Source organism: Cervus canadensis, chromosome 21, assembly GCF_019320065.1.
Source record: "Cervus canadensis isolate Bull #8, Minnesota chromosome 21, ASM1932006v1, whole genome shotgun sequence".
Lineage (NCBI taxonomy): Eukaryota > Metazoa > Chordata > Mammalia > Artiodactyla > Cervidae > Cervus > Cervus canadensis.
Genome location: NC_057406.1, coordinates 8,757,064 through 8,784,670, shown reverse-complemented (window position 1 = coordinate 8,784,670; position 27,607 = coordinate 8,757,064). Strand labels below are relative to the sequence as shown.

General features: G+C 55.2%; 1 protein-coding gene across 3 annotated transcripts in view; it reads left to right on the top strand.

Moving 5' to 3' along the window:
* CACNA1I (calcium voltage-gated channel subunit alpha1 I) overlaps positions 1-27,607 on the top strand; it is a 120,904-nt gene that overhangs the window by 3,304 nt on the left and 89,993 nt on the right. For all 3 annotated transcript variants that reach the window (XM_043439850.1, XM_043439849.1, XM_043439848.1), the window contains exons 2-3: positions 7,955-8,208; positions 26,893-27,004. In XM_043439850.1, the coding sequence (XP_043295785.1) occupies positions 7,976-8,208; positions 26,893-27,004 (345 nt within the window). In that variant the 5' untranslated portion in view covers positions 7,955-7,975. The remainder of the gene's footprint in view (positions 1-7,954; positions 8,209-26,892; positions 27,005-27,607) is intronic.

Sequence of the window (27,607 nt, the reverse complement as noted above, 5' to 3'; positions counted from 1 at the left end):
TGAACAGAGGGAAGCAGACGAAGGCTCAGAGCATCTATGCCCCTAGGAGGGGTCTGGGGCATCCCCCTGCCAGGTGCCCAGGTGTGGGCACCTGGTCATAGGGCCTGCTTTCCTCATGCATGCTCAGAAAGGAGAACCAGGCTGTGTTTGGCACCTGTGGGGAAGGGTGCAGATCATGGAAGGCTTTGGAAGCACAAGGCGTTTGGGTACCCTGGGAGCAAGTGCTGGGAGCTTCTGGGGCTCCTTGAGCAGGAGAAGATGAGAGGGAAGTGGTTTCTCCAGGGTGGAGGCCACAGTCTTTTGGGGCCAAGGTCAGCACAGGCCTGGTCCTGCCTTGCAGACCTTCTCCCTTCGTCTCGGAGGCCCTCACTCTGCCGGTTCCCCCTCTCCTGCACTCTAGCCTGGGCAGGCTCGCTGAGAAGAGTGTCAGGGTTTTCCTTCTCACCACTGACCACCGGCCCTGACGAGCAGTCAGGGCTGCCCTTCACTCGCCACTGGTCCAGGGACTCAGGCTTCCTCCCTGGATCCCTCAGCTCTTGTCCCAGTCGGGAGAGACATGAGCCCATGCAGGGTCACAGGCCTGGCCCCCGAGGGGCAAGGCACTTAGCATCATGGGAGCATCGGCTTCCCGTAAAATTGGGAAAATAGCATCCACCTTAAGGGAATTTGGTGAGGCTTAGAAATGTCTCTGCAGTGCCTAGCACGGGGCCTGGTACAGGGAAGCTGCCTTTTTTCCTTAAGGTACTTTCTGAATCTCCTTCCCCATTCGCTGTCCCCTTTGAGAGACAGAGAAAGGACCCTATGTTGCATTTTATACAAGAGAAATGAAGCTTGCTGTGACTACGATGCAGAGCAGGTGGAGCTGGGACTCCGGACCCAGGGTTCTTTCTGCTAGAACGCTCTTCCTCCGTCAGGGCCACCATCACCCTGACTGGTTCGCTGAAGTAAGACCCGAGGCCCTACTTCCTGCAGAGGGACTGAAAAATGATCAGCAGAGTCACCAGCTGGGAGATGTTCAAACACACGGATGGAGATTCAAACACAGCCCCACTTGCTGGGGCTTGTCGCGAGGCCGAGGGCCGACAAACAAATGATGACGCCTAGTGACAGACACATGGACAGGTCCTGGGGGCGAGAGCATGACTTCAGCCTTCCGTCTACGGCCTGGCCTGGGCAACCCTTTAACTGGGAACCTGGATTTGAACCCCCTTCATCCAAATCCTAGCTCTTTGACTAAGTAGCTCTTGACCTTGGGAAAATCTCTGCATCTCTCTGTACCTCGATTTCTTCACCTCTAATTGGAGAGGGCAAAAGTGCTTACTTCATTGGTTTGTAAAGAAGTGCCTGGCACATAGCAGGTGCTCAACAAACAGTGTTGGCTGTGAGTCTTGTTAGCTGTCCTGGAGGGGTTGCTCATTCAGTTCATCGAATGCAGCAAGCCTGGGAGGGCGAGCTGCTGATTCTGGTGATAGAACCAAGGTGACTGCAGTATGTAGGCAGGCTCTGCTGGCCAGACCAGAACGAGTTTAGTGTCAGGTCCCGCACTTCGAGGCCAGATTTCAGCCATTCCTCTTTAGGCTAGAGGAGCCTTGACTTGGCTGCCGTTGCTCTGAAAATCAGAGGAGACTGGTGGACCACACGCCTCATAGTTGCTTCAGTCTGGCTGCTAGGCTCCCAGACTGCATCAAGAGAGTTCCCTCTCCATCTCTGCAGAGTCAGGCAGCAGACCTGTCTGCTCTACTCTGGGTGACGTGGTGCAAACCTGGTCTAGCCCTTGCAGGGGGGAAGTCGGCAGACTCTAGCATGACTGGGGAGAGGTCCCAAGGAACAGATGATCTGAAAATTGTCGCCCAAGAAATGGATGAGGGAACTGGTGACAAGAGGCCTGGGGCAGATGAGGTTTGGGAGTGGGCGGGTGGTTGTCACACATCTGCTGGGCTGTCATCTGGAAGAGGGAGCAGACAGAGGGTGCGGGGGGCTCTGAGACGCCAGCTGGAAGATTCTGGTAGGCAGGTTTCCCGCAGCCTCATAGAGACTTTTCCCCAGGCTCTGCATTGGAGGGTGTGGTGTTTGTGCATATGTGATAATGAGTGTGTGAAGTGTGTGCGTGCATGTTTGTGTGAGTGAATGTGTCTGTATGTGAGTGTGTATCATGGTGAGTGTGTGTCTGTGTGTGTGTGTGCGTGTCTGTGACTGTGATAATGTGTAAGACATCTGGCTGTGTGACTGGGTGTGGTGTGAGTGTGTGATTGTAGGTATGTCTCTGTGTGTGATTGTGGTTGTGTTATCTTGTGCTGGTGAGTGTGTGTGGTGATGATTAGGTCACTTTTGGGGTCTCGGTCTTTTCAGAAACTCCTTGTGTAGAAATCTGGAGCCACTGTGTTTCTGGGACCCTTGAGTTCCAGGGTTCTGGAATTCTGCAGCTGATGCGCTAACGTGCTTGGGAAACCATCACAGGCTCCTTGTGCACTGGCCCAGTGGCTGGTGGCGTGGTCAGGTGGTGATGTGTGTGTTACCCCATTCATCCTCCCAGTGGCCCCACCTCAGAACAGCCAATAGCCTCATTTTATAGACAGGGCATCCGAGGTCCCTGCCAGGTTGTCATGTGCTAAGGTGAGTTGGTGTCAGAACTGGGACTCTGATACAAGTCTTGGCTTCCAGCTCTGGTGCTCTGAAGCATACACTATAGAGTGTAAGGTTATCATAGTTAATATCTTGGGTCTCTAAGGTTCGTTCTGGGTGATTCTAAGATATTTTGATTCTGAGTTTCCTGGATTCGAGGATTCACAGAATGAATCTGTTGTTCTTAGAGCTGTGACATTAGCTGATGTGTGGTTGTTGACAAAGGGATAAACAATTGCTGGCCTGTGTATACCTGTGAACACACACACAAATATGCACACACATGGCTTGGGTGACTCTGTCAGGCCTTGGGGTCTTCTCCACCAGGACTCTGGGCTCTGCAGAAACAAGGCTTCCCCATACCATACTCCAAAGGCTCTGGAGTGGCTACGGAAAGACCCTGGCAGGCAGATTCCCCCAGAGACTTGGGAAGACTTGAGGGGCCTTTGCCCACACTGGGGATCTTGGCTGGACCAGCAGCTGTAACTTCACTGCCTGGTGACTCAACTGGGAGGGAAAGATTGGCTCCAGGGCACCTTTCTTTGTCCCAAGGTGGTGCCTGTGATGGTTCAGTGGGCTTCGGCTCAGGGGTGGCAGACCTGGCCTGGAACTTGACTCTGCCCTATCCTGGTTGAATGATCTCAGGCACTGCTGGACTTCCTTGGTCCCCAGTCTCCTTCTCCATGAAGTAGGAATAAGCATGGTGTGTATATCATAGGACTGTGGTGGAGATCAACATGGACAGTGCATAGGAAGCCCTTTGCCCATTGCCTGGTACAGGGTCAGACTCAGAGCCTCTGTGATGCTGTGATGATGGTGGTGATGGTGGTGGTGGGAATGGTGATGGTGGTGGTGATGGTGGAGATGATGATGGTGGTGGTGATGGTAGTGGTGGTGGTGGTGATGGAGGTGATGATGGTGGTGATGGTGGAGATGATGATGGTGGTGATGGTGATGGTGGAGATGATGATGGTGGTGGTGGTGATGGTGGAGGTGATGATGGTGGTGATGATGGTAGTGGTGGTGGTGGTGATGGAGGTGATGATGGTGGTAATGATGGAGATGATGGTGCTGATGATGATGGTGGTGGTGGTGGTGGTGGAGATGATGATGGTGGTGGTGGTGATGATGGTGATGGTGGTGATGATGGTAATGGTGGTGGTGGTGATGGTGGAGATGATGGAGGTGGTGATGATGGTAATGGTGGTGGTGGTGATGGTAGTGGTAGTGGTGGTGATAGTGATGGTGGAGATGATGGTGGTGGTGATGGTGGTAATGATGATGGTGGTGATGATGGTGATGGTGGTGGTGGTGGTGGTAGTGGTGGTGATAGTGATGGTGGAGATGATGATGGTGGTGGTGATGATGGAGGTGATGATGGTGGTGATGATGGTGGTGGTGGAGATGATGATGATGGTGGTGATGGTGATGGTGGAGATGATGGTGGTGATGATGGTGGTGGAAATGATGATGGTGGAGATGATGGTAATGGTGGTGGTGGTGATGGTAGTGGTGGTGATGGTGATGGTGGAAATGGTGGTGGTGGAGATGATGATGATGGTGGTGATGATGGAGGTGATGGTGGTGGTGATGATGGTGGTGGAGATAATGATGATGGTGGTGGTGGAGATGATGATGATGGTGGTCATGGTGATGGTGGAGACGATGATGGTGGTGGTGATGATGGAGGTGATGATGGTGGTGGTGATGGTGATGGTGGAGATGATGATGATGGTGGTGGTGATGATGGAGGTGATGATGGAGGTGATGATGGTGGTGGAGATAATGGTGATGGTGGTGGTGGAGATGATGATGATGGTGGTCATGGTGATGGTGGAGATGTTGATGGTGGTGGTGATGGTGGAGGTGGTGGTGATGGTGGAGGTGGTGGTGATAGCAAAGAGATGGTTAGGGTGACAGTCATTGGGTATGATGCCGCTGGCCCCATACCTGCTTGGGCAACCACCTTCATGGGTCCTATAGCATCTTTCCATCTGTGTCACTTTGACTCTTCACAGGAGCCTGCAGAGGGAGACAGGAGCAAGGCTGAGCTTCACAGAGAGAAAAACTAAGACTCCAAGAGACCAGTGGAGTCAGGAGTGGGTGGGAGTATGCTGTAGATACAGTGGGGTCCTGATCCTGCCCCTAGTCATGGAAGCCAGTCTAGTCACACACCACTGCCTGTGGGGCCACCCTGGGAGCACTTAGAGGAAGGAGGTTCTGAACGTGGAGGCAGCTCAGACTCTGGGGCCAGATGGACCTGAGTTTGAATTCATCAATGCTGCCTACCACCTAAGGCGAGTGGTCTGCTTTCTCTGAGGCTCCATCTGCAGACAGGAGAAAGCCCAGGGGGGCCCAGCTGCCAACTCCCCAAGAACCTTCAGCCACAGACACATGAGCAGCTGGGGACATGAGCTGGGCTGCTGGCACAGAGCAGAGAGGATTGGGAAGGGAGAGCTGAAGCCAGAGAGCTATGGCCTGGGCAGCTGCAAGGGAGCAGGCCGGCAGGAGATGGCCCGGAGGGTCACGGGGGAGCAGGTCAGAGGGTGGAGGCTGGGCGGGGCAGTGGGGAGTGGATTGGTGGCCTTGGCAGTCATGGTCTCTAAGAGCCCTGCAGTGTGGGAGGAGAGGCGTGAAAGCAAGGGACAACACGGTGTGACAGCTTTACACAGGGCCAGGTGAGGCACAGAGCAAGTTAGTACCAAGTGGAATGAGCTGAGAGCGAGGAGAGGAGGTGGTTCTGTGTGGTCCCAGAGGCCACGGCAGCCGTTACCACCTTTGCTGTTCCCGGCAGGGCTTTGGCGGAGCTGGGCGAGGTGGCATCGGGGCCAATGCCAGGCCAGGCTCTCCTGCCTATAAAATATGCCTCAGAGCCACCCCTTTCTTTTCACCTCCTCCAGGATCCCAGGCCAGCCCAGCCCACCCTCCCAGTCTCCTTCTGGTCCTCCCCTGCCTCTCCACCTCCTCTCCCTTCAGCCCACAGAGGGGTGGGGTTAAACACAGCCCCAAGCACAGCACGCCCCGCATAAACCCTTCCGTGGCTTCCTATTGCACTTGGACTAAAACCCAAGCTCCTTCCGTGGGCTCACAACGGGCCCTGCCAAACTCTTCAATTTCATCCCTCCTCCCTGGTGCCAGCTCCGCCACACTGGCCTCATTTCTGTTCCTTAGATGCACCAGCTGTTCCTGGTACCTGGAGGTCTCTTCCCACCGAGCACCCATGGCTGGTGCCTCCGATTCTTGTTTTTATTGTAAAGGTCTGTCTTTAGAGGGCAAGATGGGTTCTTCCCAAGCCCACCTTTCTCCCTTGTTTATTTACTTCCCAGAGCTTTTTACTTATTTAGTCACCGACTGTTTGCTGAGCACCTGTTATGTTCCAGGCACTGTCCAGGCACTGGGGTGAACGATGCAGACCACAGTCCCTGCTCTCTTGCAGCCCCCTTTCAGGACGGGAGACAGACACTAAATCATAAATATGTAAATACATAAATTAGGCGGCATGTTGAGTGGTGATAAGAGCTTTGGAAGCCTAGAGAGAAAAATGAATTGACCCGTGTTCCTCTCTCCCTTGCTGGAATGAAGGCTGGTGCCAAGTCTGGCTTCTTCACCAATGTAGCCCCTGAGCCCGCACACTGCCTGCACATAGTAGGTGCTCAGGAAATCAGTGTTGAGCAAATGAATGAATCGTCAGGGCCTGGGAGAAGGGAGGATGGGAAATGGGGAGAGGGTGTTCTCAGGAGAGGTAGACGTGTAAGCAGAAACCTGGGAGAGGAGGCAGCCTGTGCCCCAGGTCGGGACGAGGCAGTGTTTGGCAAGAGCGCGGGGCCAGTGTGGGGAGCGGTGGACTCGGGCTGGCATGGCCATGAGCAGACCTGCAGCCACCCTGGGGAGGACGTTTTTCCGCCCAGTGGTTGACACGTGGCGGGCCGAGGTGCCTGGGAGCTTATGTAAGGCCCATGGCTGGTTTTCTAGAACCGAGAGCAAAGCTCTGAGCTCAGGAGAAAACTTGGCCTCGCTGACCAGCCGTGCGAAGAGGCAGGAGGTGCCACTTCCTGCCTGTTGCCCCCCAAGAGCCAGAGAAATGTCCAAATGTACCAGCTCTGGGTGGTCCAGCTGACAGCTTAGCAGCCACAGGCTGCAGCTGGTGGGGGTACCACGCATCCCTGACTCCCACTGCCCAGCCTGGCACTACCAGGGTGTCAGGGCCCAGGAGACTCCCCTGGAGGAGGATTCAGGGGTTGTTAACCTCTTGGGCGATGTGGGCAGGGGCAGGCCCTGCCCTTGACTGCCTGTGGAGGGGCCGAGCAAGGCCACGGTCAGTTGTCACTGAATCCGGAGGCTGGTGCTGGGCTTCTGGCCTCTAGACATGCCCTAGTTTAGCCTGTGCCCAGGTGTAACCTGGGCATGCCCCCCCTGCATCTCAGTTTATCCATCTGCTAAATGGGCCCAATAAGGCTTCTGGGGTTGTAATGAGCATCAGATGAAGCCAGGCTGTCAAAGTACCTCTGTGTGGAAGTCAGGACCAGTTACGTGAGTTGCAGGTCCCAGCGCAAAATGAGAATGTGGGCCCCTTGATGGAAAAGTATTAAGGATTTCAAGTTCGTGACAGCAGAACATTGAACCAAGCAGAGGGCCCTTCTGAGACACCCAGGAAGCCAGCCCTCATGGAGTTCTATCTCTGACTTTGTGTCTGTCCTCTTCTTTCTCTGTGTCTCAGTTTCTCCAGCTGTTAAACCAAGAGGTTGGTGTGTGAGGTCTCTCTGGGTTCTCAGCTTTGTGGAGCAGTGGGTGGGTGGGGTGTCCCTGGGCTCACCTGTAGGTCTCGGCTCAAGGGTCACTTCCTCAGGGAAGTCTGTTCTGATCCCACCCCGGCTTGCTCAGGTACCTAGAGGTCCCATGGCATCTCTGCTTTGTAGCACACGTCATCCTGGCAATGTCTGTCTTTCCAATAACTCTTGCCTTTTTCCTGTAATTTTTCTTTATCTTCGATGATGCAATAAATATACAGCTCTGGTCTTACTGAAAAAAAAAAAACAAAAAACAAAAATCTTACAACAATATCACAACTGTGTTCTAAGAAGGTTTTATTCTCTCCACATTTCATCTCCTCCAAATGAGGTTCACCAAGGTTGACCAAGACCACCAGCCTGGAAGTGGATTCCAACTTGCGTGCCTCTAGGCCCGCGACTCTTCTGAGCCTCACGGCCAGAGTGTGGGAGAGGGGCCTGTGGGGCTTGAGGCTGGGCTGTCTGAGCCATGTCCCCTTGTCGAGGGAGGCGGGTGCCAGGCTTGCCTCCACCCCTGTCAAGTGCCGCCTCTTTTCCTTCTGCAGGGCTCTCTGCTCAGTGCCGACATGGCTGAGAACTCCCCGCCGCCCCCTTCCCCCGCCGCAGCCCAGGTGGCTGAGCCTGGAGTCACGGAGCAGCCGGGGCCCCAGAGCCCCCCTCCTTCCCCTCCTGGCCCAGAAGAGCCCCTGGACAGAGTTGACCCAGAAGTCCCTCACCCGGACCTGGCCCCCGTTGCCTTCTTCTGCCTGCGACAGACCACCAGCCCCCGGAACTGGTGCATCAAGATGGTGTGTAACCCATATCCTTTGTGGGGCCTGGGTTTATCTGGATTCTGTCTGGGGCCCCGCCGGTCCCTCTGGCCAGGAGCCTTGCGGCCTGGACTGAGGCTGAGAGGCTGTGATGTTGGTGAGCCAGCTCAGGTGCTGGGCCTGGGAGATCTTGGATCATGGAGTTCAGATGGATGAGGATCTCGCATCCTGCTGATGTGAATGTTCTGGAAGTTGCTGATGACCATGGGCGGTCAGTGCAGTGTCCAGCTGGCTCAGGAAGCCCTCAGGTATGAACTTTACGTCTGCAGGAGGAAACAGACTTAAGTCAGACCCTGGCCCGCGGCCCAGCTCCCAGTGATCGAGTCATTCGGGGGTTGCTGACCACAGGGGTGATGAGAGCCTATGGCGAACCGTGGGCCTGGACCACTGGCAGGTGACCCCGACACGCAGGGTGAGGCTCCACCCACCTCACCTCCTTACAGAGCTTCCTGCCTCTACTCGCTGCCTCTCCTTGGCTCAGGTCAGCCCCGATGAAGACCATTCACCCTTTCCCATGGCCTTGGAGGCACAGAGCAGAGCCCTAACCAGCCCCCAGGCCCTGCCCTGCTCCCCTGGTTCTTCTCCTGCTCTTCCAGGCCTCAGGGTCTTCTCACACACTCTCTCCTTTGAAATGCCTTCCCTTTCCCTGGTGAAATGCCTTCACCAGGCCAAATCCTTTGCTGCATCCTTCAAATCCCCACTTACGTGTCACCTCCTCAGGGCAGCCCTCTGCGGTTTCTCCTCCACCCCTCTTACTTGTTGTCCCTAGCTGGTATGGGACTCAGAATCGACACTGTCTCGTCCAGGGCACTATCAGGTGACCAGGACACAGACCAAGCCTGTCTTTTTGACGGCGGGACCCCAGCACCCAGCAGAGTGCCTGGCACATTGTGGGTGCTCCTGCAGAGTTCGCTGGGCACGTGTCTCCATAGTGAATGGACCAGAGGCTCCATCATGGGGCACTCAGGCTGGGCTTTAGGATCTTGGGGGGATATAGTGGGATTCTTTGATCCCGTGCTGAGGGCTCCAGGATTCTTTCCCAGCCACAAACCTCCCTCCCGCCCCTCCTTCCTGGGAGGGAGCTCAGAGAAGGAGCATTGCGTAACCCGGTGTTCCTCAGTGCGGGCAGGGTTGGCATTTGGAGTGTGATGGTGCTGTGTGGTCTGAGCTGTCCTGCACAGCCCAGGACGTTTGCTCTTCCTGGTCCCTAAATATTGGTAGGGAGCGGCCCTCCATTATTGCGACAACCAAAAATGAGCCATCGCATCTGCAGACGTTGCAGGAGCCTGCTCTCCATCAAGAACCCACAGGAACGGTGGACACGGAGGTGTCAGGGTCAGGCCAGCAGGGAAAGGCTGTCAGGACCCGCAGGCCCGGGTGGGAGCAGGGCGGTGTGGGAGGTCCGCCCGGGACAGACTGCTCTGAGCGCCGGAGTCCCTGGTGTTGAGGGGCCCTGGCTCAGAGCCAGCTGCCCTTTGAAACTTGGTGCTTCCTGACTCAGCTCCTCCCCCAGCCCCAAGGCAGGCTCTGAGTCACCGCCTGACTCACTGGAGAGACAGAAGGCCATGGGGACCCTCCGTAAGCTGCCGGGCCGCGGTGGCGGAGGTCCACTCACCCAGAGGTCAGTGCCCTTCCTTACCTGGCCTGGGCCTTAAGCTCACACTGTCAGCCGGGTTTCAGCTGGGAAGATTCTGCATCTGAAATGTCAGGGGGTCCATTGTGCTGGTTTTTTTTTTTTTGAATCAACTAATTTATTTTAAAAAATATTTATTCTTTGGCTGCCGTGGGTCTTAGTTGCCGTTCATGGGGTCTTTGGTACATCATGCAGGGTTTTCGCTGAGGTGCAGGGATTCTCTAGTTGAGGTGCGTGGACTCAGGAGTTGCAGCGCCTGGACTTAGTTGCTCTGTGGCTCAGGGGATCTTCGTTTCCTGACCAGGAGTTGAACCCACATCCCCTGCATTGGAAGGCACATTTTTAACCACTGGACTGCCAGGGAGCTCCCCACTTGTGCTCTCTGACTCATGGGTAGGTGGCATGTGAAAAGCTTTGGGGACTGGAATAAGACAGACCCATGGGCTGGTTCTGCCTGTTATTTGCTGTGTGACCGCAAGCTGATTTCTTAACCTCTCTGAGCTCCGGTTTCTCCATCTGTTAAACAGAGGTGATATTTATCCATTTTACTGGATTGTGTTGAAGACCAAAGCAGTACATAACTAGCACATGGGAAAGCAAATCTTTGTAACCTAGAAAACCTCGCGTGTGGTTATCACTCTTATTACCTGTGCTCAAAAGTGATCAGGGCCCTCACTTACAGCTGAGTAAACACTGCTCGTGGTAGATTCAACAAGACACTGGGCATCACGTCTTTCGATAGAACATAATGCCTTCAGAGGGCATTGTTTCCAGGGAAAATCAGATTCTATCTCTGTGATTTAGGTAGATTTGTGCCAGTTACCATGCTGATACCCATGCCCTCATCCGTGCAGACATTGCTAATCGATCACAGTGTCCTCCAGCAGGGCACCCTTGGCAGCATGACTTATTAGTTTGAAACCCGTTTTCCACCCTCGATTAGACTTTGAGAACCTTTCCTAGGCATGTCACCCGCGGCATGTGGGAGAACGGCCAGTGGTGGGTTATATGCGCTCTGGTTTCCTTTCACTGAGCCTTAGTTTTCTCATCTCTGTGATGGGACAATTAAAGACGATTAGAGATGATTCTTGCAAAGCACCCAGCCATGTGTCCAGCCCAGAGGTGGGGTTGGGGGAGGGGGGCGGTGATAATAACAAGAGCTGGCACTTAAACTGTGCTGAATGCTTTGCCCGCATTATCACCTTTTAACCCTTATAACCACGCCCCAGGAGGTAGGTGCTGTCAGAGCCCCATTTACACATGGGGAAAGTGATGCTCAGAGAGGTTGACTAACTTTTATCCAGGTTGCACAGCCAGGATGTGGTAAAGCTAGCACGAAAACCTCAATATCTCTGAATTCCCCAGGCTCAGCTTTTATCCAGGACAAGGCTGCCACCTTCGGAGGATGGAGACAGGGTTCTCCACACTCCACCGGAGCGAGGGTGTTTGCTTTGCAGTTCCAGGCCGCTGGGTGAGGGTCTTCCTGGGTTCCAGCGTCTACCTTCAGCAGCCACCTCACTGTGCCCTGCCAGGGGCCACCCCCCTGGAGGAGTTCGCAGCCCCCTGCCTCCCCGCGTGCCAGCCTGCGGTGAGCCAGCGCTTCTGCTGCCGCCGCCGTGTGAACCAGCCATGCGTGGTGGGAGCCAGTCGGCTGTGAAGGTTGCCTCTCTGCTGGGCAGGGGGGAGGGCGGGAGACACCAGCTACCGGTGACCTTGGGCAAGTCACTTCCCCTCTTTTGCCCTCAGCCTCCCTGTCTGCAGGATGGGGAGACTCGGGCAGTGAGGTCAGGAGGGGCTGCCTGGGGTGTCCGTTTCCCTGCCGGCTTTTGTCAGGAAATGTCAGGAAGTGTCCCCATGGTGTGCGGGGATGGGGCTCCGTGCTCCTGGTGGGTGGGTGCACCCGTGGCTGTGGTCCTGGTTCTCATCTGCTCCTCCATCCCACTTCTGTTTGCTTCTGGTGCCCTGCCTGGCTCTGCTGCTAGGACTGGGGGTCTGTGGGCGCTCTTGCATTGAAGCCCACCTGGCTGAGACCCCTGCCACCTTGCAGACCCTCTGACCTGGGTCATCATGGGGCAGGAAGAGACAGGGTCCATTTTCTTATCACAGCCCTGCGGTGTCAAGCCTTGTGCTGTTCGCTGTGAGGGTTCAGTGAATTTACTCAGGTGAGCGAAGGGGCTCTTGTTCATCTGTCCTTTACTCACCCATTCATGAGCTGGGTTGGCAAGCCTTTGCTGAGTGCCTGCCATGTACCAGGCTCATACAGAGGCCAACTATGGCCTTTTTGTGCAGGGGAGGGTCACTCTGGCTCTCTTGGAGAGATGCCAGCCAGGAGACCATCATGAGAGGGCATCTGGCAAGGCTGGTGGCTGAGGGTGCTGGTGGGGCTGGAAAGGGGGGGTCCGAGTGGAGGCATGGCTGCTTTGGGGTTGGTGTTGGAAGGACACAGAGGTGACCCCAGGGACTGTAGCTTGGTTGAGCATGAACGATGACCTTCTTGGCCAAGGGGCCTTTGTCTTTGCTGAGCCTCAGTTTGCTCATCTGTGAAATGGGTACTTCAGCGACCCCCATTTGGGAATATCAGGGGTTCCAGTGAGAATTCCAGGGCAAGCATTGACCAGGCAAACTGTTAAGTGTGGGGTAGCAGCTGTGTGTACCATGGAGCTGATGATGGAGCTGGCAGGGAGCCACCTGGGGTGACTTGGGTGACCTAGCTCAGGACAGGGGTTCTCAAGGTCGGTGGGCAGCTGGGTCCCATGTCTGGATGATGGTCTGAGAAGCCTGTGGGCTGGGCTGAGAGAGGTGCCGACTCCTGCAGGGTGGAAGGAGGGCATGAAGTTTGGGGGGGTGAGGGGGAGAGGCCTGGAAAGCCCTCGCCACGGGAAGAGAAACGGGGCGTCACCACCCTCCCATCGCCCTGTTGCCCCTGCTCTGGTCATTTAGTCCATCCCCCTGCCTCTGGTGGGCTACCTCTCTGGTGCATCAGACGGGGCCTGGGGCCAATTGATAAGTACCTTTTGGGCCTTCTGAGGCTCTCAACTGACTGTCAGGAAGTCCTCCTTAATCTAATCCCCACCCCTCCTGTCCTGAGCCCTTTCCCTGGGTCAGGGCCATTGGGAAATCTGGGCCTGTATTCCTCTACCTCTTCCTGTCTAAACAGGTGGCCGCTGGGATCTCACCCCTCCTGCCCCACTGACAGCTGGCACCTTCCTCCTTCCTCTTTCCCGTACGGTGGAGAGAACCCCCAACCAGGAGCCCAGAGCGTAGTGCCCTCCGATGAGTGCCTCTTTCCTGCACCCCTCTCCTCCCCACTTGCCTTCATCCTCAGGGGGTCCTGGGCTCCCAGCGTGGACATGGTTTGTCATCAGTCAAGTGCTGTTCCCTCCCTCCCTCCCTCGCTGCCTTCTTCCATTTGTTTGCTTATTCATTCCTCCCTCAGAAACCTTCAGTGGGTCTCTCACCCCCAGAATAGTCTCACTTAGCCTGGATTCGGGGCCTTCCACCATCCACCTGGTTGGCCTCCAGCCGCCTTTCTGCTGTTTCCCTTCACACACTCTATCCTGAAGCCCAAACACGCTGCTGGTGTTTCCTGACACCCCTGCCCGCCCGTCTTTGCTTACGCTGGGTCTGCCCCCTGAGACACCCTCTCCCCCAGTCTCCATGGTGCCAAATCCTGCCAGCCCCACCAGCACCAGCTTCCTGGCCACCACCTGCAGGAAGTTTTCCGGAATCTCAGCTTTTTCCTCTCTAGCCTCCTGCAGCCCTTCCCTAGCCTCCCGCCTTGGGGGATTGTTGGTGGCTAGCCTTGTCTCCTCCTCCTCCAGTGGGGTCCCAGAGGGCTGGGCCCGTGGCTCTCACTTGACTGTCTCCAACGCACAGGTGTCTCATCACTTTCCAGTTTACAAAGTACCTTCCCGCTCACCATGAGCTCCCAGATACTCTCAGGTCCTCCCGAGCTGAGAGTGCCAGGGCCAGAAGTCTGCTAGCTCCCCATTCTACAGCTGGGAAGCCTGAGGCTGAGGAAGGGAGCCTGACCTGCCCGAGGGCACATGTTGAGTACTGGACAAAGCCAGCGCAGAGCGGAGCCCAGGACTCTCAGGCCAGGATCTGCTTGTGGCTGGGAAGGGGTTCTTTCGGGGAGGGTATCCCCTCCTCCTTCAGCCCTGGCCCAAAGGGAACGAACGTCCAGACGGATGGCAAGTGTTGCTGGAAGAAGCAGCACATGTCTGGGAAATTGTCCGTTTCCCTCCATCTGGCGTAGAGAAGGTTGTTTTTCTCAGAAGTACAAGTCAGCACCAAGCTGTGCCCTGGGGATGCGCATGGTGGTCAGAGTGGATGCCACACACTCATTGGTCGGCAGGGTGGACCTGACGGCCAGTCAGAGGAGCCTGGCTGGGCCAGGGAGAGCCCGACCCACAGGGCCGTCTCAGGTACTGTCACCTGGAGATGTCTATATAAGCAGAGCTACAGGTGTGGCAGCTGCCCCTGACCCAGCCTAGGAGGGTTGGTGTAGCCTACCTGGAGGAGGGGACATTTGGCTGGGTTTTGCTGCATGAGTAGGAGTTTTCCAGGAGGGCAGCTGAGGAATGGTGATTTAGGGCAGGGAGGAGTTTAGTGTGGCTGGAGCGGTGTGAGGCGGGGCGGGAGAGCAGGGTATGAAATGCCAGGTTAGAGCCTACTCTCCATCTTGTGGGCACTGGGGAACCACTGAAGGATGTCCAGCAGGGATAGGGCATGTGTAATTTCATTTATTAGAATGGTTCCTCCTGGAGCAGAATGGCAGGTGCTGGAGGGAGAGAGACTAAGGTCTGGAGACCAAGCAGGAAGCACCTATAATAGATATAGATCAGTCGACTGATGGATTTAACAGGTGTTATTGAAGCCCAGCTTCAGTAGTGTTGGACACTGTCCTAGACAGGGTGGAGGGCTGTTCAGCCATGTTGGGTGGGGCCACGGTGTGCCAGGCCTGGCACCCAGCCTTGGCCCCCAGGAGACCCCAATCTGATGGGGGAGGCAAAGCCACACTCAGGTCATACTCCAGTGAAGGAAAACAGGGTAAAGACTGGGCAGAGGGACCCTGAGTGGGCTGTGGGCACCAGGAGGCTGGTCAGTCCGTTCTGACCGGCAAGCCGCAGGAGCCCTCCGTGGATAAGGAGCAGGGCAGGAGAGACTTTGATGGGGAGAAGGGGGGGACGGGGCGTGATAGCCCCGTGGAGGAAACAACCTGGTCAGAGGGTCCGAGTCAAGCTGGGGGTCACCAAGGTCGCTGACATCAGTCTGGGGTCTGGGCTGGGAGACCAGAGGAGTGGGGTCTGAGCAGGAGGGACATTCAGGGTCTAGATTCTGGAAGGCTGTGCCAGAGAGGACGCTGGTGATCCCTCAGGGCCTCCCATGTGCTGGGTGCAGCTCAGGCCCCTCTCACGATTTCCCATTTGACAGCCGAGGCTCAGAGAGGGGAGGGGCTTGCCCAGACCACCCAGCCTGGCGATGGCTGAAGGGCCTTGGGGGGGGTGTCTGGGCCTGTGTCGCCAGCCCCTCGAAGCCGAGGTGAGCCCAGCTGGGAAGCCTTGTTGTGATTGATATATAGCGGGTGGATTAGAAGGAGGGTTGGCTGGCTAATGAAGAGTCAACCCCCCCTAGGGCATTTAAAACTCGATTGGATTTTTACTCGTCAGTCCCGCCTGGGCTGCAGCTTCGTGTCAGAAGCCGACTTTGACCTGTCGCCTCCCTCAGACTGCCTCGCGGTCCTGTTGGGAGACAAATGGCTCCGTTCGTTTCCCTGGGAGAGAAATCGATATGTCTTTTTAATCAGCTAGAAGGTCTTCCTGCTCATCTCTCTCCAGCTCTCCTATGGGGCCGCCATCCACGTTTCCATCCCCAGCTGCCCTGGGGAGTCCTGCGTCCCCTGTCTCCCCGCAAGTTCAAATCCTGACTCTGCTGCTGACTGCTGTGTGCTGCTGAGCAAGCCACTTGACCTCTCTGGGCTCCCATTTCTCTCTGGCTCCTGTACATAGATGAGAAAGCGAAGGAGAAGGCTTGGCTGACTGTGAGATTCTGTATGAATATTGGGGGCTGGGCTAGGGGAAGAGACCCAGCCCATGTATAAGCCCTGTGACCTCAGGTGGTCACTCCTCCTGTCTTCATCTCAATTTCCAAAAACCAAACCAAACCAAACAGGACTGAGGAAAGGGTTGAGCCGTATCAACCGTGATTTTCAGCTGGGAGTGATTTTGCCCACGGTGGGTATTTGGCAACGTCTGCAGACACTGTTGGTTGTCACAGCCCGGGGAGGGTGTGCTACTGGGCCTTGTCTTTCAGTCGCTAAGTCGTGTCTGACTCTTTCTGACCCCATCCATGGACTGCAGCACATCAGGCTCCTTTGTCTTCCAGTATCTCTCAGAGTTTGCTCGAATTCATGTCCATTGAGTCAGGGGTGCTATCTAACCATCTCATCCTCTGCCACTTCTTTCTTCTTTTGCCTTCTATCTTTCCCAGCGTCAGCGTGTTCTACTGGTTGCCAGTGGATAAAGGTCAGACATCCTGCCACGCACAGGGCAGCCTACAACAAAAGGTCCTCCATCCCTCGATGTCAACAGTGCGGAGGCTCAGAGGTCCCTGAGATCTCCTGAAGCTCCGAAAGTGTGGAAAGCATGGAGCTGAGGGTCTTGTGAGGAGGAAGGCTGAGATGGAGGGAAGCTGAGGACGATCACTGAGAGGGAAGTGGAGGATGGTGCAGAGTTCCAGCTGGCAGGGTTTCCTGTGGTCTCCTAGACTTGAGTTTGAGTCCTGGAGCTGCCATTTACTAGGAGTCACATTCTCAATCACCCCCCTCTTTCCACCCACCCATCTCCCCACCTGCCTTCCTTTGCTTCATGCATCAATTCATCCAGCCACTCACCAACCCACTCATCCATCCATCCACCCATCTATCCATTCATCTTTTCATTTCTTCATCTGTTTATCTGCACACCCACCCATCTATTCACTCAATCCTTACATCTGTGCATTTATCTACCCACCTTCCCAATCATCTACCCATTCAATCAACTACATGAAGGCCTCCCTCTCACCCTCCTACCTACCCATCTATCAACCCATCTGTCCATTCACTTATTTGGCAAATGCAGAATACCCAGCCCAAACCTCTGTTGGGCACCATCACTCTCTCCTTGTAGCACTGGCAAGACCTCTTGTACCTGACTTCTTATTCTCACTTTCTGCTAGACTGTGAGCTCCCTGAGGGCCGGCTCCGTGTTCCATTAATGCATGTCTCTTCTTTAGCCTTGACCCTCAGCCCTATGCTGCACATAGTAGGTGTGCAGCAAAGCTTTCAGCGAATCACATCCTAGTTAACAAGGTTGGAGGTGGAGGTTATACAGACATAGAGGAGGCTGGCCAAGAGCTCTTACACAATGGAATGCAGAGCCAAGGAATCTGGAAATTCTCTGGAAGGCAGTGGGGAGCCATGGGAGGCTTTTGGTTTTGGAGGAACCCTTGGACTGCTGTGTGCAGTGTGTGTCAGAGAAGGCAGGGCTGCAGGAGGAGCAGGCTGTTCATGGACTTAGGAGTGAGAGAGCGAGGCTTGCCTGGGGCAGTGGGGTGCAGAGCGGGGATGGAGAGGAGAGATTTAGGGAGTGAGATGGACAGGTCTCTGAGATGGACATCAGGGGTGAGGGGAAGGAGGGCTCAGGGGTTCTAGCCTCCCTGCAAGAGGACAGCTTGCAGGATTGGTGGTGGTTGGGGTCATTGTTCATGGGGTGGGAAGTTCAGGGGGGAGTTTGGTGGTCTGCAGAGAGGATGGCCTATCCCATTTTGGACATGATGACTTTGAGGTTCCCTGGGACATCCCAGAGCAGTGCTTGGGAGGCTAGTTCATCAGAGTGAGCCTGTGGCTGGGATAGACTCTGGACCTGTCAGTCCAGGGCAGGTCATCGAGGCTGTGGGAGTGGGTCTGGTTGTGGGTTCGGTGGATGGAGAGGGAATCTCAGAGGGCTGGGGAGCCCAAGAAAGGCCAACATTTAAAGGGTGAGGTCCACCAAGCAGGATGAGGGTCTGTCCAGGGGTTGGTGGTGTCCCCAGCGCCCAGCAGGAGTTTCTGGAACAAGGGTCTTAAACTGAGGTTCATCAACTTGAATCGGGACAAGCTGCATGTTTGGTTTCACTGACTTCCGACTGAAATGTAGCATTTCTTTGTATTACGAACAGAGGCAACCGAGCACAATGGGTCACCGGCAGTTCTGCGACTGTCACCAGCAGCAGTCACCAGTATTTTTGAGCCACATCACGGTTCCTTGTAGAGCTCTGGGAATGTCATTGTCATTCTCCCCTGCTTCCCAGGCACACAGGCTCAGACCCGCCCCTGGCTTTGGTTATTCATTGTGTTGATAACGAAGCACACAGAGTTCTCCATCACAAATTTGTTTTTCTAAAAAATATTTTGACAACTGTTTTAACATAACTGGCTTCCTTCCTTTCTAATACTAAGCCTTCTTTAAAAAAAAAATTATGCACTTAAAAACAGTATTCTGACAAAGGGTTCATGAACTTCCCCAGGAGGTACAGAAATGCTTTAAGAGTTGCTGGTGCGGGGAGAGAGTGGGTTGGCCGGGCCCAGTGCGGCTGCCCCGGGGGGTGCGGAGGCTGCGGTGCACACACTTTGGCATGTGTAAGTGTGGGAGGGGCTGTGGGGCTCCGTGGGAATGCACATGTGAATGAACACATGTGTGGTCAGGGGCAGGCAGAGAAGTCGTGTGGTGGGGGATAGGCCCCCAGGAAGCCAAGGAAGAGCGTCATCACCCTCTGTTCAGCCCTCACCCTGTCCAACCGCATCTCCGTTAGTGTTTGCTCATGGCTTCTGCAGGGCAGGGACCATGTCATCTTCATTCAGGGTTTCCAGGGTCACTGTGGGCCAGACAGAGGAGGGGCGGGGGCTCAGTGAAGAGGGGCTGAATATAGACTAGTGAGTGATGGATGTTAGAAAGGAGAAGAGGGGGTGTTTGAGGTGGGGAGGCGGGCTGCAGATCCCTTCAACACAGAAATCGCTCTTTAGCGTCCTTGATGCCTCCAAGTGACGGGCACCTCACTCCTCCCCGAGGCTGTAGATGTCCCGAGCTGCTGCTCCAGGTGGGCCTCTGAGAAGGTTGGATGTGTGCTGCCCTTGGAGAGCACAGCCTGGGTGGGGGGCAGGAAGCTGGGACAGAACCACACTGTTGTCAGGGGCACACCTGAGGTTCTGTAAGGGCCCAGGGGAGGCCTCCACACCCCCTGCCTAGGACTCCAAGAGGCTCCCCTGCAGGTACACCTTCTTTGTGGACAGGCTCCTGAAGCTGGATCGGCTTGCAGACAGTGGGACCCTGGTCTCCCGGGTCCTTCCCTGCCCTTCTTTTCAGCAGTGGCTGAAATGCAGTGTCTGGTGAGTCTCCTTGGCTGGAGCTTCCTTCCCATGGACCATCCACCCCGGTTTCCTTCCAAGCTGGCAGCCCCAGTTTCCTCGCCACTGCCTCTCCCACTCCGGCTGTCTGCACTGGGCACAGAGGCCTGCTGGGCATCTGGGAATCAAAGACTTTGGCCAAATTCAATGAGTTGTCAAATTACAGAGACTCTAAGAAGTGGGCTTGGGGGCAGCAACACTCTTTCTAAGGGATCTCAGCCCACTGAACCTCCATAGCTTATAACTAGAACCAGTCAGCCCGGGGAAGGGCTGTGTGTCATGTGGGGAGCTCCCTGTCACTAGAGGCATGTAAGTGGAAAGAGGACAAGGACCATCTGCCCAGCAGGTCCATTCACTTTGTGGAACAATTTTCTGTCTCAGCTGAACCACTGTGTCCCCTTGGGCAAATCTTGCCATCTCTGAACCTTCATTTTCTTTCTTTTTTTGGGCCATGCCATGAGGCATGTGGGATGTGAGATCTTAGTTCCCTAACCAGGGATCAAACCCATGCCCTTTGCAGTGGAAGTGGGGAGTCTTAACCACTGAACTGCTAGTGAAGTCCTTCATTTTCATATCTGTAAAGTGGGTGGAATGATGCCTGCCATGCCCATCTTCCAAGGCTGCCATAGGCTTGGACAGAAGAAATTCTTAAATGAAGACAAAATGCTGCAAGTTTCAGATCCCCATTCTGTCCCTTGCTGTGGCCTTGGGCAAGTCTGTGAAACAGGGGTAACACCCCTTCTTTGCAGGGTTGTGGTGAAGGTCTTCTGGGGGGTCCATGACAGCCAGTGCCCCAGCAGGGGTTGTGGCTTTTTAATTGTTGCATTTTATATCTCCCTATAGCTGTAGCTCAGCATCATTTTTTGTTACACTTTTTATTGTGATAGAATGTGCATGCAATAGAGCTCACAAATCTTAATGTCCAGCTTAAGGAATTTTTCCATGTAAACACACTCCTGTGACCTCACTCCATCCAAGAGGAACATCTCCAGCCCCTGCAAGCTCCCTCACCCCACCCGCGATGAACTCTCTCTCCTCTAGTTACTGCCCTTCTGACCTCTTTCACTGTTGCTTCGCTTTGCCTGGGTTTTCACTTCATATAGTTGAACTTGGGCGCTCTTTGCTCTTCTGGCTCCTGTCACCAGCGTTAGGTCTGGCTGCCCCATCCATGCTGCTGTGGTAGTTTGTTCTTTTAGATCACTGAGTAGTGTTCCATCAAAGGAATGTGTTGCAGTTTCTCAGCCTTGGCACTGTGGGCATTTCAGGCTGGAGAATTCTTTGTGGTGGGGCTGCCCTGTGCATTGTGGTGTGTTGAGCGGCATCCTTGGTCTCCATCCACCAGATGCCAAGAACATCCTTCAAAACCCAGTTTTGACAACCAAAACGTCTCCAGACATGGCCGCATGTCCCCCCAGGGGCCCAAATCATCTCCAGTTGAAATCTCTGCCCGACTCATTCTCTTATTGATGGACACTTAGATTGTTCCCAAGTTGGGACTGTTAAGGGTAACACGTGCCTTTTTGTGGACTTATTTGGGCATTTCTCTGGGGGATGTGGACCCAAGAGTGGCACAGCTGGATTCTAGCATGGGCTTGTTTAAAGTCACCCTTCTTTTTAAAAAAATTTTTATTTATTTAAATTTTGGCTGTACCTGGTCTTCATTGCTGCTCGGGGCTTTCTCTAGTTGCGGAGAGTGGGGGCTACTCTCTAGTTATGGTGCAGGGGCTTATTGCGGTGGCTTCTCTTGTTGCGGAGCACAGGCTCTAGGGTGCTCAGGCTTCTGTAGTTGTGGCTCATGGGCACAGGAGTTGTGGCCGACGGGCTTGAGAGTGAGGGCTCAGTAGTTTGTGGCACACGGCTTAGTTACCCTGTGGCATGTGGAACCTTCCTAGACTAAGAATTGAGCCCATCTCCCCTGTATTAGCAGGCAGGTTCTTGACCATTGGATTCCCCAGAGAAGCCCTCTGTTTAGTTTTAATAAATGCTGCCAAGCAGCTTTCCAGAGTGGTTGTGGCTCATAAAGATAAGTCGAAGGAATGAGTAAGTGAATGGATATCCTCTTTAAAGCCCAGGGCCTGCAGCATAGCTGACATTCAAAATGGTAGCCACTTCTAGTACAGTGCATACTACATGGCCTCATACCACGGCGGGTCCTAGAAGAGGTAAGCACTCTGGGCACCTCCAGCCTGGCTCATCTCAGTACACTGATGCACAGGCCAGGTATTCAGTAGGTGCTCCATGGATGCTTGTGAACCTGGCCTTGGAGGAGCACAGAGCTGGCCCAAGAACAAGGATCTGGAAACTCAGGCCCTGGTCTGTGAAGGCCCGAAGCCTGGGTGCCCATCCTTGGATGCCCTGGGGACAGACAGAGGAGGGAGCTCTGTATAGGGGCAGGCCCACCTTCCCTGCCTCCCTGGTCCAGGAGGATGAAGCGTCCAGCCCGCTTCCTCCACTTGATTTATTTAGACAACCAAAGTGCACTCCGGGAAATGAATCTGATTTCAGATTTGACAAAAATAAAAACAAACTTGGCTGCCCCAGCCACGCCGAGCACTCCCATCCCCTGCCCACCCTCCCAGAGCCCCCCGGAACTGCAGAAACCATGACTGTCAGCGGCGCCGGCAGGATAGAGGGTGGTGGTTGTCATGGTAACCACGCAGGCTCCTGGAGAGGAGGCTGCCCTGAGGGGCCTGGTCGGGCTCTGGACACTGCCCAGCCAGTCACTCTTCTCTTTGGGAAGTGGCAGGTTTGAGGGGGCCCCTGGCATCATAGCTTCGCTGGTGGCCCTGTCCTCCCAGATCACACCCCATCTTCTTAAGACAGCAGCCAGCCATGGAGTGGAGATGGTCCTGGTCTGGCTCAGCTTTTGCTGGGGACTTTGAGGCTGGCACCCTCTCCTCGCTGGCTTCCCCTCTCACCCTCTCCTGCACCATCTCCTTCCTTCCTAGTCGAAAGGGGAAAAGCAAATATTCCACTGAGCATGTGCCAGTCCCAGCCCTGTTCCTTGAGGCCACAGCATGTGGCTGAGAACATGGGGTTTGGAGTCAGGAGAGGCATGTTCAAATCCTGACTTTGCTACAGACCAGCCACGTGACCCTGGGTGGCTGTGGCTGGAGCCCTGGAGCCAGTGCTGGTGCCTCAGTTTCCTCATCTGTAAAATGGGGTAACAGTAGCACTCGCCAGTTGAGTAGACTCGGCTGAAGGTGAAGGGCGACTCTCCAAGTTGTTGATTGATTGTATTTAAAGCCTGTGAGTGAAGGTCCAGCCCTTGGGAGGCAGCCATGGTCTAAAGGGTTTGTGATTGCATCTCTTGTCCTTACTCAAGGTCATGTTAAGTAGTCAGCAGATAACACCAGTCTGAGATTCTCAGTCCTTTGCTGGTGAGGTGGCTTTTTTTTTTTTTTTTCTTTTTTGCCCCAAAGCCAAAATGGGAAACCCTGGACCCTGTTATAGAAGAGATGGACAAGGACAGGGGCTTCCCTGTTGCACATACATGACAAGCCCCAGTCCTCGTCCATGATTACATGGGTTCTGTGTTCTGGGGCCTTTGGGCTCCCTTCCTCATGTGCTTACTGTAAGGTTTAAATGACATATTATTAATACATGCTATTTCATTAGAAAAGTGAAAAGTGTTATTCGCTCAGTTATGTCCAACTCTTTGGGACCCCAGGTACTGTAGCCCACCAGGTTCCTCTGTCCATAGGATTCTCCAGGCAAGAATCCTGGAGCGGGTAGCCATTCCCTTTCTCCAGGGGATCTTCCCAACCCAAGCATCGAACCTGGGTCTCTTGCATTGTAGGCAGATTTTTTACCATCTGAGCCACCAGCGAAGCCCTTGATTCGAAAACTCCTTGGCAAACAAGTACTCAAGAACACTTGAGATGCGTTTGCCATCATTACCTTTATCTCTGTTGTTAACCTGGGGCCTGGTACACAGCAGGCGCTCAATAGGTGCACATTAGTTCACTTCTGGGCTCTGATGCCCTAGTTCTCAGGACCATGGGAGGCACTGTGAGCAGAGCGGGGGATGCTGGGAGGAGGGCCAGCTCCCCACGTGGGGTTGCCCAGAGGTGGAGCTGAGATGGGGGCGGGGGTGGAGGTAGGAGGCGGGGTGGGGACCTGGGCCAAGTGGCTGCTACACACACAGAGCCTGGACGTCTGGGACACGTGGGGTTTTGGTGGGGTCAGGAACCCAGCCGTGGCTCAGGCACCCTGTGGCTGGGGAGTCTCTTGTCTGAGGGTCACTTCCGCTCCAGGGTCATCGTGTCCCTGGGATGCTCTCTGCCCCTCTGTGTCCCCTCTGTGCAGTGGGGGATGGGATCAGGGGCTCTCTGAGGCCTGGGATGGGGTTGTTCTGTGGCAAAGGTCACCTGGAGAGGCGTGAGGGTCTGGGTGGCCAAGTGGGCAAGTTGGCAGGGTCCTAACCACAGGTGCCAGGCAGGGGCCCTGAGCTTCGCCATGGGAGGCCCTCGTGGAGCTGGCACCCGGGCCCCGGCCTGCCCTGTTACCCAGAAATCCTGTACCACCCTCTCTGGGCCTCCGTCCTCCCTTGCACTGTCCCAGAGGCCCGGAGCTCTGCTTGACGGCTTTCAGAATTCCCCGGTGCTTGTGACTAATGATGGCAGCTCTGGGAGCTGGGCCAGGCCACCAAATTGCTCAGCCCAGGACCTTCACTCCTTCCACCACTCTCCTTCCCCGCGCCACGTGGTCTGGTTTAACTTCAAGGAGGGCTTATGCCTTTGATCCCCGAGCCAGTGGGGAGTGTGTCAGGAACCGCGGACAGCGATGCCAGCTCTGGCCTGACTTCTGAGCCTCGCGGGCTCCTGGAAAGGGCCCAGCCCTGCCATCTGGGATTTCCCTGAGTGCCTTGGGGCAGGGCTGAGACTGTCCATCCCTGAAGCTGAGCCATCTAGAGGTGAAAGCCGCTCCATCTGCCCCTTTCGAGGGACGTGCACCAGAGGCGGCCCTGTGGCAGCGGCTCTGGCACTGCTAAGTCAGACCGTTCAGGCAACTCACTGACTGTGACCTTGGCCAGGTCACTCCAGCTCTCCAGGCTGTTTTTCCATCTGCTCCCTGTGGGCTGTGCTGAGGGTTAGGGCCATGTCCCTAGGGGCCTGGCAGGCAGTAGTCATGACTACTGCCAAGTTCATTAACACGATATGAGCTAGACCAGGTGGGTGGGGAGCACTTCGGGAAGGAGGCCACCCCTAGGTGAGTGGGGAAAGGTGCTTCAGGAAAGCTTCCAGAAGAGGTGACAGATGATCTGGGCTGTGAAGGATGAGTAGGAGTTCACTGGTAAAGTTGGTAGAAAGATATGCATGTTGGTCTAAAGGTATGCATGCATACCCCATGCTAAGGGTATGCTTGGGGACAGCAAGAAGTTCAGTGCATGCCAAGGCTGGTGAGAGGGAAGGCCAGAAGAGTTCACTGAGGTCAGAGTGTATGAGGCTGTGGGTGTCAGGCTAGGGAGGGTGATGGGAGCCACCCTCCCATCACCTCTGAAAGGCTTTTGAATAGGGGAGAGGTCTAATCATAATTGGGCTTCAGCCAGATTAATTTGGCGATGACAAAATGGGACAAGAACAGCAGGCTCTGGTTCTGTAGCTCAGCTCTGCCTTTTTCCAGCTGGGGTCCTTGGGCAAAATTGTGTTCCCTTTTGTGACTCTGTTTCCTCACTTGTAACTGGGGCTTGTAATAGGGCTGGAGGATTAAATGCAATAACACTTGCAAAGAGCTTGGATAGTATTGGCCACACAACAAACACCTCGGGATTGTGTGCAGGGCAGATTGGAGGGGCAGAGACCAGAGCTGGAAGCCAGCAGGGAGGCTGGACAGGGCTTAGGTGAGAGATGCTGAAGATGAACTGAGGCCTCAGAGGAGGGCAAGGAAAGACACAGGCAGAGACAAGCCCTGCATCACAGAGGAGAGCAGGTCTGGTGTGAATCTCAGCTCTGGCGCTTCCCAGCTGTGTGAGCTAGGAGAGGGGCCTCATTTCTCTAAGCCTCAGTTTTCCTCATCTGTGAAATGGGCCTGCTGATCTCCATTGCTCAGGGCCTTGGTAAGGAAGAAGTGGGAGTGCCAGGCTCCTGGAAGATACCTGCCAAGTGTACTTTGAATTGAAGCTGGCAGGAAGGGCAGAGGGAGCAGAAGAGGTGGCTGGAAAGAGAGAGAGCATGACAGTCAGGGGGAAAAGGCAAAGAGGATGGGGGACGTTTGCTGGTAATTAGAACATTTGAACTTCAAAAAAGTTAATTAATGATGAAGCTGCTGCTGGAGCGATGCTCAGGCTAGAAGGGGGCCCTGGCAACGACTGAAGTTAATTACAGGCTGTGGGAGAGTGGCAGAGGTTTGAGGGGGCAGGAAGGAGCAGAGTTGGGGCAAGGAGGGTCTGACAGGGAGGCAGGAGGGAAAGCAGTATCCCAAGATGAGCAAGGACCAAGGATGGGAGGGAGGCTGTTGCCAAGGAAACCAGGTCAATCTTCCATTAGGCAGGAGATCCTCACCCTGCTGCTGGGTAGGGTCTGGCTGAGAGTCTGGCTGGCATAGCTGTATCTGAGCTCAGAGAAAGGGCTTTGAAATTGAGGGGCCAGAACTTTCACTTGGGGACACTCAAGAATCTTTGGGTGTCAGAGTGGGCTGCACGTAGAGAGGTTTATTCAATCACAAAAGACATTTATTGTGCTTCTCCTAGAAGCCTGTCACTGTCAGGGCATGAATGCCACCCCCCTGTCCCCTTGGAAGGTAGGTTCTAGCCTTGGATAAAGACAATGAGTGTGTCAGCAAGTTAACCCGTGAATGACCCGGGCCCTCGGGTCCTCCTGGGTTCTGGCTCCTCTGGTTCTAGGATTCTAGGTTTGAGAGGGAGGGATGGGGCTGAACATCAGTGGGCTGTGTTCTAAGACTGAGCAGGAACCAGCCAGGAAGGAGCAGGGTGTTAGAGAGGAGAGTGGCCTGGCCTGGAAAGCCCACTCACCCGGGTCCAAGCACATGCCCTTGAGGCCCTGCCCAGGCTGCTGGCTGCAGGAGCCTTTCTGCCTGGACCGGCCTAAGGAGGCTGAACTCCACCCTGACTCATGCAGGGGCCTGGGGGAGCCCAGGCACAGACCTGCTGAGTCTGGCAATGAGCTGTAACCCAGCCACAGGAGAGGACAGAAGTACAGGGTGTCTGGCCAGTCTCAGCCACGCTGGACGGGCCCTCTGTAGGGTTCAGCTCCAGGGCTTGGGCAGAAATGGAGGGGGCGTGGGTAGGGGAGGGGAAGGATGGTCAGAGAAGGGAGGCAGTGACAGTCAGAGGAAAGAAGTCAGAGATAGAGAGGCCGGGAGAGTCTGGAGATGGTCCCCCAGGCAGGTCTCTGTGGGTCTGGGGGAACTCAGGCTGGGGCAAAGAGGTCGGGGTGGGGAGGGTGTCCTGGCAGGTGGTGGCTTGGTGGGGTTCAGGTTCTCTGGTGGGTTTGGCCATGTCTGTTGTGACGGGTCGGGGCAGGCTATTTAAAAGGTCTTTGAAAACATAGGTACTGACCCACCAGAGAGGCACTTGGGGGGCAATGGGGTGGACACCTGTGTTGGTGGTGGGGGAGTGCCCCCCAGCTGTTGTGTCCTTGACTTGGTGCGCACGTGGTTTGAATGTATCAGCATGCTGGTGATCCTGCTGAACTGCGTGACCCTCGGCATGTACCAGCCCTGCGACGACATGGACTGCCTGTCAGAGCGCTGCAAGATCCTGCAGGTGAGGCCGGCTGCCCCGCCCCGCCCCCTCCGTCAGCCCCGCCCCGCCCCCTCCGTCAGCCCCGCCCCAGGCCCCGCCCCGCCCCGCCCAGCCACCGCTTCACTCCTGGTCCTGCCCTCGCTGCGCTCATCCTGTCTGCCTCACTGCCAGCTGGTCCTACCTGCCTCCCTTCCATCCTCTCTCCCTTCCATCCTCCTCTCTATCTCGAGGCCTCTGCCCTAGTCCATGCCCCTCCTTTTCTTCCACCACCAACTTCCTCCTGGTCTCCCCATCCCCACCGCCCTTCCCGGTAAAGCACAAGTGACCTGACGCTCCCTGAAGAAAGCCTTGCCCTTCACTCCCAGTGATCATGGGATAAAGGCCGAGCTCCATCACTATGTTGATGCCGCTGGGAGCCGCCTCCTGGACCTCTCCTGTTCTCATCTCACGGAGATCCCAAGTGGAGGCCTGACCTTTGGCCCCTGTGGCACGTGTTACATCAGTAGTGCAGGGTGTTAGGTTTATACCCATTTTACAGATATGGAAACATCTAATTCTGTCTCCCTGAGAAACTCAGAGGCCTCCTGAGAGGAACTGCCCTCTGCTTGCTGTGTTCCCACAGGA